Source organism: Suricata suricatta, chromosome 16, assembly GCF_006229205.1.
Source record: "Suricata suricatta isolate VVHF042 chromosome 16, meerkat_22Aug2017_6uvM2_HiC, whole genome shotgun sequence".
Classification (NCBI taxonomy): domain Eukaryota; kingdom Metazoa; phylum Chordata; class Mammalia; order Carnivora; family Herpestidae; genus Suricata; species Suricata suricatta.
The window spans coordinates 6653704-6669616 of NC_043715.1; the positions used below are offsets into that span (position 1 = coordinate 6653704).

Here is a 15913-nt window from a genome sequence, read left to right on the forward strand (position 1 = left end):
CTAAATCTGGCTTGTTGGTTCGGTTTGCTGTTTTCAGGCCCTGTCGTGCCCCCGTGCACTCGCTCTCCCTCCTCCCGGCGCCCGCAAATGGGCCCGTCCGGGTCGGGTGGCGCATGCGCCTCGGAGGCCGGGAGCAAAGAGGGCTGGCCCAGGCGAGCGGGGTCAGCTGTAGAGGCGTGGGTGACTTCGCCACCGGGAGCTGCTCCGGCTCCAGCGCCCGGGCCGCTGGCCTTTGGATGGAGAGTCTTCGCCGGTGACTGTCGTTTCAGCCCTCCCTGTGTGGACACGAGTTGGGTGAGTCTCGGGAGTCCCGGGCCTTCCGAGGAGCGCTGTCTTCTTGGCCGCGGTGTCCGGGGAGGCCGCGGGACACCTCCCTGCCCCTCCGCTCGTGCCCCGCTCGCGCGCGCCCCGCCGTGTCCCGGCTTGCCGCAGTCGGAGGTTGGGACCTGGGAGGTCCGGTCCCTGATCCTCAGGGCGGCCGTGACTCCCCCTGCTCCGAGGCGGACCGCCGCGCGGGGGCTTTGCCGCTGGAGCTGGAGGTGCGTCCCGGGCGCTCCGCCCGCACGCAGTTGCTGAGGACGCGCTGGTAGTTTAGAACATGCTTTGGTCTAGACCTTTCAGTCTTTGCTGCAATCTGTCTCGCCGCTCGCGAGCCTAGTGACCTGGTGGGAGGGGGTCCTCCCCTCCTTGAGCCTCGGCTTCCACGCCTGTAAAATGGGTACACCCCATCGCATCGATGGTCACAGCGTTTGACACTGTGAGCGGTGAGCTCTCAATGAATTGTGCGATGATTATTGTTACCATCTAGGATTTAGAATTTGCATGTAGCTGCGTATCTCAGCTGCGGTGAAAGTTGTCAGCAGTCTGTCTTGCGAAGCGAGAATTCAAGTAGATCAAGGAAGGTAGTCGTTCAGATAGGTCCCTTTTATTGGGCCTAAAAGTTACCGTGCTTGTAGGTTCACAGTAGGTGCTTAATGGAGAGTCTTAAATAAACTCGCGTTCTGAAAACCTTCATTTAAATAATCTTAAATGCATAAAAGAAGTTGGCCATGGCAATGGAATTATCTTGTGACACCCTTGTATCTCCTTTCCTGTACGTGTTTAGGTTATTTAAAGTGAGCTTCACTCATCCTTTTTTTGGTTAATTATGTTGAGGTGTGAACCCATTCTCAGTTCTGTAATAATCCTGGATTCAACATTTGGCAAGCATTTATTGGGCATTTACTGTGTGCATTTACAAGAACATTACCTCACTAGCCTGTGCGTTCTTTGAGGTATATGGACGGATTTTTTTTTCCTCTGAAATGCAGGTGATTTGGCAGATCGCCGAGCGCCTGCTGAGTGCTGATGAGTGCCAGTTCAGGGAAAGCTGCCGTTTCCATTCCTTCCAGAAACTGTGGTGGCACTTAAGAGCCCTGGGGATGTTTTTCCCAGGCCGCCCAGGGTTCCTCTCGGTAGCAGCGGGCCATGGGCTGTATTTGGGAGCAGTAGTCACTCAATAGGAGTTGTCAGATTTGGTCTGTGTGCAACTGTGATAAGTAGAAGACAGTATAGGGTAGGAGGTTCCCTGCTGTGTCTGCTACATCTGCTCAAGATGGTGCGTAGTTTGAAATAGTTGGAGAAATACTCATTTAACTAATTCCAGTGCTTTCTGAAAAGTAGGCCTTACAAAACACGTTTCAGAAAGCATTAGTATTTATTAAGTTTACAGTTTTTCCTAGAGAACAGATACTTCAAACTCTGAATACGGGACTTTTCTGCATTTGTTTTTTGTTTTATGTTTTTTATTATTATTATTATTATTATTATTATTATTTAAATTTTTTATTTATTTTTAAGAGAGAGAGAGAGAGACAGAGCAGAAAGGGGCAGAGAGGGAAGGAGACACAGAAACCGAAGCAGGCTCCAGGCTCTAAGCTAACAGCACAGAGGCTGACGTGGGGCTCAAACTCATGAAAGGCGAGCTCATGACCTGATGCTCAACCGACTGAGCCACCCAGGCACCCCTGTTTTTTGTTTTTTTTTTGTTTTAAAATGACAATGTAAATTTCTTTCTGGTGCAGCTACAAAACAGCCAAATCTTTTGAAAGAAAATACACGTGGCACTAAAATAGGGGCTTTCCTCCTCGTGATTATAGATTTGCCGAAGAGTTGTTAAAATCTTTACTCCTTTTTCTTGACTAGAGGTCATGCATATATTGCTTCCTTCTTGGCTTATTTTTTAAAAACTGTGCCACCTGGTGGTTGAAATCTGTCTATCATGGAATACTCCTTAGGAAAGTTTTTCCCCAGTCTTGGTAGAATCAGATGAACGAGTGAATAAAATAAGACTGAAATCTTTACGTCTTTGGTGAGAGTGCCACACCGCTCTATCTTCCCGGCTTACCCCAAGTAAAAGTTACAACTGCTTTGCAGAGGCCAATCACCCAGTTGTCACGGCTGAAAATTTTTAAGAGTTTCAGTGTCTGTTTTAGGATACACGTGTGCATGCTTAAGGCAGCGGGTGGGGTTGGGTAGGCAAGCACTATAACTGTGACAGGTTAACCTTCTGGTGTTTTCTAAATGCCAGTGTAAAGGTGGGACTCAAGTTTTGTGTATAAATCGTAACAGTTTGAATGGAATTTATTCTTCTTTCTCACTGCAAGCAGTCACTCCAAGTCTTGTCTCAAATGGATGCTCCCTTCCCCTTTGTTTCATCAGTGCTGCTGACGCTCACAATGATTTTGGCATTTACCCTTTTGAAATTCTTTTGTGCATTCCTAGCGGTGACAAGTTTTTATCCATTGTAAATTTCATTTCTGGAAGTAGGTTAAAATCATTTAATTGTGAACTTAGATTTGAGAAGAAACTGAAGAATGCACTGCAGAAATACACTCTGTGACACCCTTAACTTACCTAGCCAGTCTCGTTGGGGTGCTTGAAGACAGATCACCCACAACTTCCCATAGCATGTTGGACAGTTCCAGGAAGGTGACATCTGCCTTTGTTAACAGGCCTGTCCTCAGAAACACCACTGCAAATTCAGTTCAGTCTTTCCTATCACGTGATGAGCGTTTCAGATATACAAATACTTGGCATATGTCACACTCGCTGCTTACTGCTTCACATATACCAACATATGTTATTTTAAACCTTATGACCACTCAGAGATATAGGCCAAGAGCTAATTCCATCTTATGGAAAAGATTTAGGTCAGATTAAGTAACCAAAGTGTTATAACTTATGACAGATAAGTCCACAGCGTTTGCTGTCAGACCCAGCGTTTCTCCTGCTTAACCAGGTTGTTCCTTGTATCCGTCTGCTCTGATGGGGGCTTCCCTAAATGGTAAATATTCCCGCTTTCAGTCACGGCTTTCTGAGAAGAAGAGTTTAAGAGGAGAGTCAAAGCCTTGTTAATCCTGAGCACTCTCTCCAGGAATATTCACATTGTCAGTATTCACATGTGTCTGGACCAATACAGTATTGTTCTTTTCCTTGAGGTAGACAGACCTTCTGTTTCTAGGACTGCAGGATAATGTTACATTGACTTCTTTGGAACCTACAATTAGTGCCTGTTGAACTTGTAGCCAACCAGAGGCTCTTTGGGAGATGGTTTTTTCCATCTGAATGTATTTCATCCGCAAACTGCTGGGAAGTTTTCTCTTTTGAACATGGGAATCATTTGTCCTGGTTAGAGATTGCATTGCGTAGTCACTCTGCCACTCACTGTGGGACCTGGGACTTATTTTTGATATGAAAATGTGAGTTATTCATACTTGAAGTACAAAAAGGCAATTTCTTCTGGTTTCTCTGAATTTACAGTTATTGTAAATAACTAGACTTGTGCCTAGTGTGTGGTAAGCGGTCCAAAAAATTTTTTCTACACTAATCATGTAGATATATTCATGGCTTCGAAGGAATTTTAAATGAATCTGGAATATACATTGAGTTTTCTTCAGTTCACAAATTACTTTGAGTTATAGTAATGTTAATTAGAATAGGCTTTTATTTCTTATTTTTTTAAATGTTTGTTTTTGAGAGGGAGAGAGCATGTGCGAGAGCACAAATGGGGGAAGGAAGGGCAGAGTGAGAGGAAAACACACAATCCAAAGCAAGCTCCAGGCTCCCAGCCCCTGACACGGGGCTCAGATCTGCGAACATCGAGATGATGACCTGAGCCGAAGTCTGACGCTCAACCGACTGAGCCCCCCAGGCGCCCCCAGAATAGGTTTTTAAAGATGACTGCTGGAAGCTGTCAGCGCTCACACTGAGCGTTGTAGGCGCGGTGGCATCGTTTTATAGCTGTGCTTGGTGCGGCTCACCGAAGAGTGCGACCGTGCAGCTGTGTGCGCGCCAAGGGGAGGCGAAGCCAGCCGGGGGCTGGAAGGGGGCATGGGTACAGGGTGGACAGAGGGAAGGAAGAGGGTAGCTCACTGGAAAGACAGAGTGGACGAAAGTGGAGGATGACTGGTAAAGCAAGGAATTCGTTAGACAAGGGATTAGGTCAGGATTTAGCGCTGCAGGGTAAGAAGTGGTAGCTTAGTTATTATTTTTTTTTAACCAAGAAGAATAGGAAAAGGAAACTATATGAAACGGTTTTCTTCTTTGACGTAGTTACATAGGATAAGTAAGTAGAAAGGAATTTATCTTATTGGTACCCTGGCTGGGTCGACAGCGGCATAAACTTTTGTAATGGAGGGAGGAGAACGGTACAACATGATACGTATGCATTTATACTTCTATACAATGTGCGTGTATTTATCTCGGCAGCCAAGTGTCTTCTAAAGTATTTAATTGGCCAATCAAAGAGGTCATTTCAGTACATTATAAGCTTGTTTTCCCAATAGTAAAACACAAATTTGAGAACTGGCTGATAGAAATGGGGAAAAATATTTTGTCAAGTAAATTTAGAAAATAAAAAGACATTTTCTAGGTGACTAAATGGTACAGTCTATGACTTAAATTGCTAGACTGTATGAGACCTCATTTCCATGAGCAAAAAGATGATGTCATTAAGAAGACTTTGTAGTCAGAGGCAGGAAAACAAAACTTGGAATTGGCTGCATTTGCAGTTTCCGTTTCAGATACTCAAGTACTCAGTTGGGCGCCGCAGGCTGGCTTGGGACCTTGAGCTGTGGTGTGCGTCATGTGTGTGCGCATGCGCGTTCCTTAGTCACTCTGCAACAGCGATCCGCTGGTCTTTTTAGAAGTTCAATTCTGAAATATTAAGGATACGGCAATGCTCTGGAATTCTTTGTTTAGACATTGTTAAGGACTTGTTGAGTGGAAAGTAGATAGGCAGTTTGAATTTCTCCAACGTTTTTGTATTAGCTCTGTTAAGCTGTAATTAACATTGCATAAAATTCACCTATCCCGAGTTCAGTGTTTTCAGTACCCTGCTATTGTGCGACCATTACCACAATCCCGTTTTAAAACACTTTCTTGTCCTGCAGATGTATTCCTTTGTGCCCAATGGCAAATAATACTCGCTCTCACTTTCAGGTGTAGGCAGTGCATCTGCTTTTTTTCCTCTACCATTTGCCTTTTCTGCACGTTGCATGTAAATGGAATCCTGCACTACAGTCTTTGGAATCTGGCTTCTTTCCTTCAGCTTAGTGCTCTGAGGTCCATCCATGTGGGTGCCTGGGTCCCTGCATTCCTTTAATTGCTAAATAGTATTCCATTGTCTAGACATACCACATTTATTTACCCAGTTACCAGGTTATTTAGGACATTTGGGTTGTTTCCAGTATTGGCTATAACGAATAATGCTGTCAACATTAATGTACATGTCTTTGTGTGGTTATATGTTTTCATTTCTTTTGGGTAGATTCCTACGAGTGCAGTTTCCGTGGTCGGGGGACATTTGGTAAGTGTGTGCTTTAAACTCCTTAAGACACTGCCAAATTGTTTTCCTAAGTGTGTCCTATTTTACATTTTCATTAGCGGTGCACGAGATGTGTTTTCTCTGCATCCTAACCACTGCTCGATGTTGTCTGACTTTTTGATTACAGCTGTTCAGGTGGAAATGTACTGGTATCTCACTGTGGCTTTAGTTTGAATTCCTTGTGACTAATGGTGTTCAGCGTTTTTTCATGTGCTTAATTAACCATTCTTGTACCACTCCCTTGAAGCATTTATTCAGATCTTTTGCCCATTTTGGGGGGTCCATTTTAAATGTTGGGTTGGTTTGGAAGCTTTCGATGCTTTAGGTAGCAAGTCCTTTTTCAAACCGGATTTGCAACTATTTTCCCCTAGGCTCTAGCTTGTAGGGTATTTATTTTTTTAGAGCAGTTTTAGGTTCACAGCAACATTGAGCAGAAAGTACAGAGAGACCCCATGTGCTCCCTGCCCCACACAGGCACAGCTCCCCCCATGATGAGCCTTCCCCTCTAGAGTTATGTTTCTACAAATGAACCTACATTGACATGTCATTATCACCCAAAGTGCGGCTCATCTTTTTCTTTCTTTTTTTATCATATACATTATGAAATGCTCACCGCGAGAAGTGCATTACAATATTTATTGACCACATTCCCTGTGCTGTACTTTCCATCCCTGTGTCTTCTCATTTTCTTAATGGTATATTTTTGAAGTGAGAAAGTTTTAAGTTTGGTAAGAGTTTACCAATTTTTTCTTTTATGAATTGTGCTTTTGACCTTAGAACTCTTTGGTCATTATTTTATGTTTTCTTTCTTGAAACTTTTAAAAGATTAAAGCAATAATGAGTTCTTTCTTTTGGTAATCTTTTCCAAGTTAAAAAGAATAGGTTAAAAAAAAGAGTGGGCAAATAGTGCTACCTAACTGTAGCAGACCCTTCAAAATAACGCTTTTCCTTTGACCTTGGCTATTAAATTTCTACTTGTGAATGAACCAATTAAATTTAATTCCTGGGATTTCAGCATCTTGCTTTCATTGTAATAATTGAATTTCATGGACAGATCTGCTAACCTGAAAAAATTTTTTCACATCTGCTTTTGGTGTCTCTTCATTGTTCAGTTACATTTTCTCAGCTAGATGTTAGGAAGAAAACAGTCCCTCTAAATTCTCACTAATGTGAGACTGATGGGGCTTTAACCCTCTTAGAGGAATATACATTTTAAAAGGATTAATAAACCAATTCTCTTATTTTGTAGAATTTCATCCGCAGAAAATGAGTTGTCATGAATTTCAGGAATGTGGGGAAAATAATTGAAATCAGGCTTATGAATTGAGGCTGGCTCTTTCTCCCGGAGGCCTTCTTTCCAGAGCTGGGCCTCCTGAGAAGTCCTGCTTTTCTCTGAACCTGCAGCTTCTCTGAACACCTGATAACTTGTTAAATCTGTGCAGTTGCTGGAGAAGGAAGCTGAGGCTCAAGTTCAGTAATTTGCCGAAGGTCAGCGTTTGTTTCTGATCAAGCTCACTGCAGGTTTTGACTGAAATCGTTTTGGGTCGCCCTGACAAGTGCAGTCACACATATTCAAGACACTCTTGTATCCACAGGTTGCTCTGCTGTGCTCCGTCACCTCCTCCTAAAGATGCATCCTGACTTATCTCCACACTTGCACACTGAAGAATGCAACGTCTTGATTAACTTGCTTAAGGAATGTCACAAAAATGTAAGAGTTCAGTGAAAACGACCATGAAGCAAAAATGAAACTTAGGTACAACACCGTGATGTGAAATGTTACCTCTGCTGATGGAAGGGAGTGATAATACAGTGGATCTTAGCTTACTACAGATCAGTAATTGATGCTTGTGATTTTTCAGATACTGTTTCCTTTAATAAAAATGAAGCATGGTAGTGTGTTAGGGAACTTTTGAAATGATATGTAACCCATGTTCTTTCAATCAAATACTTTCCTTTTTTTAAATTACAGGATGTTAGAACAATTATGTTAAACGGACTCTTCTGATCATAATGTAATTATTTTAAGAATTTTCTAAGATTTTCCTTGATGTTCTACCATTCTGTGTTTAAAGGAGATTGAAACCTTTTTAAAAAAATAGTTAGGCCGAGCAGAGTGGCGCAGCGGAAGCGTGCTAGGCCCATAACCCAGAGATAAAAAAATAGTTAGATGTTTTTAAATATTAGATGCTAGCTAATAGTAAACCTAATTTGACAGTTTACTTACTTGTTAGTGGAATGAAAGTAAAATCCCATGGTTGAAACCAAAATAGAAAGGAAACGCATTTTTGGAATGCATTCAGTTAAGCTGATATCTTTACACGTGTCACATATGAAGCTTTTTTCATATAATTGATGCATGAGACAGTTATAAGGAGCATTTGTGTTTTTCCTTAACTTTGCATGATGTGTTTTCTTCATGATGTTCATAAACTATAGATATATAAAATTATAAAATTAGTATGTATCATTTAAACGAGTAAAACGTAAAGACTAACAGGTAGTAAGTACTACCTGTGATCTGTGAAGTTAGATATTTTTGTTCAAAGAACGTTGGTGACAATATACTTTAGGCAAAGTCCTTTGAGCACACGTGTAGATCCAGAATTGATATTGTAAGTCTTTTTAATGTTATTTTATGGCTATGCAGTATTACCTCATTTGGTTTTAGAGTGTATTTCCCTGATGACTGATTTTGAGCATTTTTTCATGTGCCTCTTGACCATTCATATAGTCTTTTGCCTATATTTTATTTTTTTTAAATTTACTTATTTAATTATTCTTATTCTTTTCTTTTGCTCATGTTTTAAAATTGGGTTGTTTGCTTTATTACTGAGTTTTAAGGATTTTTTTTTCATTTGACATTCAAGATATTGTCTGACAAGCGTATTGTGAGTATGTTCTCTTTCGCATCCTTTTTCATTTTCTGAAGGTTGTGCTTCAACGAGGAGTTGGAGTTTCTAAGTTTGATGAAGTCTGATTACCAGTTTTTTTCTTTTATTGTTTGTAAGGGCTTTTTGTTTTGTTTTTTGTTTTTGTTTGCATTCTAAGGATCTTTATATGTTTCCTGGTCACAAAGATTTTCTCCTTTTTTTTTCTTCCGAAGGTCTTAGGGTTTTCGCTTTGACATTTAGGTTTGTGGCCCATTTCAAGTTAATGTGTGTGTCTGGTGTGAGGTGGGAGTCTTTGTTTTCCTGTCCGTCTGGGTCCTGTTTCTTCCAGTTCTGTTTCTTGTAGACACCATCCTTCCCCTCCTAAATTATCCTGCTGCCTTTGTCAAAAATCAACTGACCACACATGACTGGGTCTATTTCTGGGCTTTCTAGTGTGTTCCACTGATTTATGTGTCTGTTCCGAACACCAGTTAAGTCCAGAGTTATCTTAGTGGGACCAACCAGGTCCCCTGACCGGTTCGCCCTCTTCTCTACCCTCGCCCACGGTCCACACCGCGTCGCGTGACTGTTCAGTCTACGTTTAATCAGCGTTTCCCCCTACTGGCTCCCTTTGCCGCAACATAAAATCCCAGTTTCTTCCTTCGTGTTGTTCCAGGGCCTTCATGAACCCGGCGCCTACTTAGCCTGGGGTTCCACACCGTCCTGCACTCTTCTTTCCCCTCGCTCCAAGTACTCTCTTCTGCAGTTGTGTGAGCACACGTTTCTCTCCTCGGAGGCCGTGTGCTGGCTTTGTCCTTCGCTTGTCTCGGAGCCCTGCCCGCCGCCTCCGCTTCCCCGCATGCCACCCCGGGGTTCACCCTCCTCCAGGGTTTCTTCTCTGTAAGCTCTCATTTCCTCTTCCTTTCCAGCGTTCTTGCCTAGATTCTCTTGGTGTCGTTGCTCTGCTCTCTGGTGACACCGTACGTAGTCCGTTTCCCACTTTAAGGTACTAGGACTCCTAGACACTCCTAAAAATTACTGAGGACCCCAAATAGCTTTTGTGTATGTGGACTCTAGCTACCGATATTTACTGAATTAGAAATTAAAACTGAGAAACTAAAAAAAAAGTAAATATATAAAAATACAATAATAAACACAGTACATTTTAACATAGTAAGTTTTCATAAAAAAGATCTTATTTTCCGAAACAAAAGACAGAGTCAAAAGGATGACATTGCTTTTGGGACGCCTGGGTGGGGTGGCTCAGTCAGTTAAGCCTCTGACTTCAGCTCAGGTCATGATCTCACAGTACGTGGATTTGAGCCTGGCGTTGGGCCCTCTTGCTGTCAGTGCAGAGCCTGCTTCGGATCCAGTGTCCTCCCCCCTAACCTCCCATGCTCCTCTCCTGCTTGTGTGTGTGTGTGTGTGTGTGTGTGTGTGTGCGCGCGCACGCGCGTGCACTTTCTCTCTCTCTCTCTCTTAGAAATAAATAAACATTACCAAAAAAAAAGAAGAAGAATGACATTGTTTTTGCATTTTTGGAACTGTCTTTAGTATCTGACTTAATAGAATACAGCTGGGTCTCCTGTCTGCCTCCTGTCCAGTCTTTGGTGATGTTGTCCTCTGTGCAGCCCCTGGAAAATTCGACCATAGCCTTGTGAGAGAATGACAACAAGCAAAACAAGTAAGGTCTTACCTTCTGCACCCCCAGGAGAGCTCCTGGGGACTCTCGGTGCCCCTGGGCTGCCCTTGGAGAAAACTGCTTCAGGGCAGCCCCTGTGGCCGCGGTCTGTGAGAGCGGGGCCCGGGCCCACCTTCCTCGCGGCTGGATCCCTCGTGCTGGTCTTCGAGGTGTCGATTGACTGGTCCATCTATCCAGTCACTGGCCCAGTCAGTTCGGGTTTCTGGAAACAGACAAATGGAGGCTTAGGCCATGTGCGTGCAAGAGAACTACAGTCCACAGACTTTCCTTTTTACCGCTTCCAGCCGGTTTGTTTGTCACATAACGTCACAAGAGTGTATTTCTTTGGGGTGAAAGCAAACAAAATTAGCGTTTGTCTTGGATTTAAGAAATAAGACGTATGTGTAAGGGATGATAGGAATCACTGCGAACTAAGCCATGAAGTACTGCCTTCCGTTCTAAACATTCACCCTTTCCGTTGTTTCTACTTCACCAGAAGGTGTGTGGAAATGCATTGTGGTCAGGGAAATAGGTTAGGAAAAATACACAAGAACTGCTTACTCTGAAAAGGTCACTAGGTAACCTGTAGGAGACGTCCGTTTACCTTAAATGCTTGCCAGGAAAACTGACCCGTTCATTGACCGTGGACCAGAAGGGGACACGCAAGGCGGTGACGAGACAGGAAAGGAGTAGCGTGAGGCACAGCTTAGGAGCCGTGTGTTGTCTGGTGTCTACGAAAGCCTTAATTAGAAAAGGAACAGGTGCTTCTTATTATAGCTACAAGTTCAGCATTTATGGCGTGTCATTGAAGGCCATCGCCATGCTGTCCTAGGCACCCTTAAAGATTGTGACGTGCAAACCTACTAATTACAGCCCTGCTAAAATTCATGGTCTTCACCTCATCGTAATCTGCTTTGGAGCATTCGTACTTTTTTGCCATGATCATCGTTATAGGCCTTGAAACCACTAGGAGATTTTTTATTTCTGCTTTTCAAAGAAAGCAGACTTTGGCCTTTAGACCTAGATGTTCTTATACTGTGGATTAGTGGCTTATTTATGTGGCCTATATAGGCCATTTAATAATAGTGTTATGTGTTTCTGATGTATTTTGATGGCATTTTGAATGGAGGCCAATGAGAAAATAGTGTTGGCACCCAGCATTTATTAGGTAATTCTTCAGTGGGACAGAGTGTTTGCTACTGAAGGAAGTTACCGGTCACGTTAATATGGCCGCAGTACACTTTGACAGCACCCCCTGTAGTAGGTGATGGATTGTGCTGTGACTTCAACATGCCCTTACAGCGGGACTCGAAAATGGAATTGTTGACACTCTGTCATTGTGAGGTTTTGGCAGTTTAATAGGCTTCCCTTTTATCTAGGGAAAGTCTTTTTGTTTTTCATTACTACCTACAGAGCGTTTCTCTCTCCTTTAGGATGGTCAGGATAAGTCCGTTTATTTGTGTACCTTATACCTGTGATTTACCTATTTGCTTATTAACAAGGGGGTAACACAGCAAACCCATTTCTGTAGGAATAAGTATTTAAATTCTGTGTGCCAGAGACCTTAGCACATTATGGGATGAAATATTTTACTCCTTTTCTTCCTTTTAGCACAGCATTCTGAAATTTTTTGGTCATTGCAATGATCTTGACCGGGAGATGAGAAAATGCTTGAAGAATGAGGTAAGAAAGTGTTAATAGATGAAAATGGTTGAACAGTAGAACAACATTTTTGAACAATATTTTATAATACTGTCATTATTAATTTTTATTCCGAATTTTAGTAGAACAGAGAGAATTGACTTTAGACATAAATCCTCCCCTAAAACCAAGAGGAGACATGAAAGTGTCATCTGGGGACGATTTTAGAACATTGCTGAGTTTTCTTTTTTGGGTTTTTTTTTTTTTTTGCATGCATGCAAATGAAAACAACTTCCTTACTGTAATCATTGTAACTCTTTCAGATGAATTGCAAGGTTTGGGAAGTTGAAGTTTAGTAGAAAGACTTATGCCATTACCTGTAGCAGGTAACTAACGCTCTCCGGCCCGTCTCCTCATAGAACTTGGCGAGACCTAGACCTGGTCTCCTCACAGGCTTAAACTTGTGAATTTCTTTCTAACCATGGCTTGTACAAGCCATAAGGATCTAGTTTGACTCGATCCAAAAGACTCATTTCCCAAACTTGGGTTTAGGCCGTGATGTGGACTTGGGCATATAGCAGAGTGCTTTTGAAATCTTTGGAAAGAAATTTAATTCCATTTCTTTTCATACATGAGTTTTGTTATATCCAAAATGCATCCATAACTATTAAAATCCTGCCTTCCAGTTGTCTTGTGTTTTCTGTATTTTTGGACTTTTTCTTCCTATTTGCCTGATGTTGAAAGGTATTAGTTAGGATATTTGATGCTTTGTTTTTTGTATTTTCCAATCTTAGGCTTTTGGGATTTTTTTTTTTTTTTGGTTTTGTTTGTTTTTTCTCTTCCTGGAATCCCTTTCTAGTGTCTTTAATTTTGAAGAACTTTCTGGAGTTCTTAGTTCAGGGTGATAATTTTCTTTACACAAACGTGTACATGTATGTGTTTTAAATTGATTTTTCAAGACTTTTCTTCATGGGTAAAGCTAGTTTATATGAAAGCTGAATCTAGGGCTTTGTTTTGTTTTCATATGATTATGGGAAATGAAGCCTGCACTACGTTAGTTAGTGCGGTGGTTTTTTCCCACATGCTTTCTGTTGTGTCAGATCACCTTTCCCCCTAAATTTAGACTTTTTTTTTCTTTTTACAGTTCAATAATTTTTGCCATTGGTTTGGTGATTAGATCTTTATATGAAATTTTCTCCCCAGGTGGTCCCGAGCTGTTAGTGACTGCTAGGATGCTGTAGATATTTTTCTTGCTTTGTTTTCATATAAATTCTAGATTTTCTCCCGGACTTATATTCCAAGTCCTCTATGTGGTTTTTACGTTGCTTCATTACCTGACTTATAGATGTTTTTCTGTCCTTTCATGCTTCAGTCCTCGGAACCTGCACTCATTGGTTTCCTCTCTGCCTTTAATGCTTTCTGGTTTACCATTTATTGCCTCTCGTGTGCTCCTCTGCCATTTCCTTCATGTGCCATTTGAGCAGTTCATTCCTTGAAGCTTTTAACCAGAAGGAAGAGCTGGCCAGTTTCCCTTAGCCTCTCTCTGCCGCTGCGTTACTGCCTCCTGCCCCCCCCCCCGCCCCGTTTTATTGAAAGAATCACTCATATTACATTGGCAGCATCCTTTTTGTCCCTCTTAATTGTTCAGTTGGGTTTGGGTTTGGGTTTGGGTTAACTGACCTTCCATTCTACCTACACTGTTGAGTGAAGTTTTGTGAACAACATTCCATTCATCTTTGTGCCCCTTGTATTCAGAGGCCCCTGAACTCCCTTTGGGGGCATCTCACGTATATTTTAACACAGACTATCATTTGCTCTTTAACCTGCTTTTTGGGCCACCTACATGGTATTCTGAAGATTTACCCGTAAAACCCTCTCCCAGCCCGATTGCTGGGGCAGACCAGCATGCATGACTAAAGATAGATAACAAATATTTCTCTCAGAGTAGGTATCTCTCCGTGTTCTAGAATAGTGCCTTAAAAACCAGACCAAACCAAAACCAAAACTTGGTACAGCAATGAAATGCCCTTTCCCCCAAAAAATCTTAAGAAGGAAATTAATTTATGACAGATAAAAGGAATGATTTTGGTTAAAGGGACCTGGTGTTTCAACTATAATTTGAAGTGGCCCTTTGATGGGGAAGGAAAAAAGTTTGAAAACTGTCATTCCAGAAGCTATGTTATTACTCTTCAATCAAAATGTTAGACCTAGAAAACTTCTTAAAGATGATCTAGCCAGCTCCCTGTGTTTGAGGTTACAGGACCCAAAGATGTACTGATCCTGAACCTCTACACCATTTCATTTCTGTGGCCTCTTCCCATTTCTCTGGCTCCTAAAAGATTTTGATGTCTAACTGTTGATAATACTTAAGTTTTTCCATCTTGAATTTACTTTTATTCTTTTTTCCTTTTCCATAGGGACCCTTCATTCACCTCTCAAATGATGTCTGTATTGGTGTATATAAGCCGGTACAAATATCCATATAAAAACACTTATATTTCAGTTTCTCCGCTTTAAACACGGGCATTGTTTAAGTGCCGGGCTGTGTATTACCTGTTACGTAACCTACTGGTCGGATCAGAGTACTAGGCTGAAAACCTCTAGGTGAAAACTACATTTAGATACCACTAATTACAGAAACATAGGATTTAGGGAGAATCCATTTGATGACTGTTCATAATGTTTCCATGTGAACTGATGGGATAATGTGGTTGCCCAGAGCCAGCTACTCTTGATAATATTCACAGAGGTGAGATGTCCAGGTGCTAAGAACTAGTAGGTCCACTGTAGCCCACATCTGACGGACCCTGTGGAGCGCTCTATGTGCTTCTGGTTGTGGTATTTATTATAAGGGGTATTGATAGTAAAGCGCTTTAGAAAAGGTGCTTGGGAGCTGTTAGGAGGCAGAAGCCGTGTTCCGTGAACCTCTGTGGAAGCCAGGAATGTTCCAGCCAAAAAAGAGGTGGTGAGCGGGTTATCTCTAACCAGGTATTTGCCAGATGACGGCAGGCAAGAAGAAACGGCGCGCAGTAGGAGAATTTAGGTGGAAACACTAGTTCCTCCTAAAAAACACTTTGGAGCGAGCAGACGTGTCCAGCAGCGAAACGGGCCACCCCTCACGGTAGCGAGCTCCCTCACGACTCTGCGCGTTCAAGCAGAGGCTGGGTGCATGCGACAGGCGTGAGTTCCTAAAGAACAGGGACAAAACTCGCTCATCTTAAATATTTCCTGAATTTGTATTTTGGGAAGAAATTCATTTAGTAAATATTTGCGCACCTATTAGGATGTAGGTGCTGTTCTGTGTTTGCTGTTTCAGAGTCAGTGAAATAAAAAATAAGAATTTTATCAACAAAAACAATTTATTTTGCAGGTAATTTAAAATATTTAACTCCGCTGATACGTACATGGTAATGTAATCTGCTCTCTGTCTCTTCTCTCCCCCCTTCCTTTTATTTTCCAGTACATGGAAAAGAGGACCAAGAGCAGGGAGCATGGCAATGCGATGAGACAAAGACTTTCTAATCCCGCAGAGGAATCTGAAAAATAAATGACAGGCATACCTTGTTTTATCGTGCTTCGTTTTATTGAGCTGCGCAGGTGACGCATGGTTTTCAAATCGAAGGTTTGTGGCCTTGCGTCGAGCGAGCCTTTCGGTGCCATTTTTTCAGGAGCATTTCTCACCTCGTGTGTCTGTATCCCATTTTGATAAATCTTACAATACTTCCAGCTTTATAATCACTGTTGTACTTCTTATGGTGGTCTGTGACGGGACTATTACCATTGTTGCAGGCGCCACGAAGCGTGTCCATAGAAGACAGCCGACATAGTGTTGTGTGTGTTCTGACTGCTCAC

The 15913-nt window shown here is 42.2% G+C and overlaps 1 protein-coding gene across 3 annotated transcripts; it reads left to right on the forward strand.

Annotated features, from left to right (window-relative positions):
* Positions 1 to 94: 94 nt before the first annotated feature.
* Positions 95 to 15630, forward strand: CMC2 (C-X9-C motif containing 2). Of its 3 annotated transcripts, XM_029925589.1 has the most exons (5): positions 95 to 294; positions 5810 to 5848; positions 7462 to 7577; positions 12032 to 12103; positions 15522 to 15630. In XM_029925589.1, the coding sequence occupies exons 3-5, from the start codon at positions 7497 to 7499 to the stop codon at positions 15606 to 15608; spliced, it is 240 nt and encodes a 79-aa protein (XP_029781449.1). In that variant the 5' UTR covers positions 95 to 294; positions 5810 to 5848; positions 7462 to 7496; the 3' UTR covers positions 15609 to 15630. The 3 variants fall into 3 exon arrangements, with proteins under 3 accessions (XP_029781449.1, XP_029781448.1, XP_029781450.1); XM_029925588.1 differs by lacking the exon at positions 5810 to 5848 and having other exon boundaries at positions 96 to 294; XM_029925590.1 differs by lacking the exons at positions 95 to 294; positions 5810 to 5848 and adding an exon at positions 7264 to 7354.
* The last annotated feature ends 283 nt before the right edge of the window (positions 15631 to 15913 follow it).

What these genes read in the sequence shown, in the direction of transcription:
- CMC2 (XM_029925589.1), top strand. Translation starts at nt 7,497, where the DNA reads ATGCATCCTGACTTATCTCCACACTTGCACACTGAAGAATGCAACGTC. An exon ending in TTAAGGAATGTCACAAAAAT is followed by an intron (nt 7,578 to 12,031) that starts GTAAGAGTTCAG and finishes TCTTCCTTTTAG; the next exon opens with CACAGCATTCTGAAATTTTT. An exon ending in GAAAATGCTTGAAGAATGAG is followed by an intron (nt 12,104 to 15,521) that starts GTAAGAAAGTGT and finishes TTTATTTTCCAG; the next exon opens with TACATGGAAAAGAGGACCAA.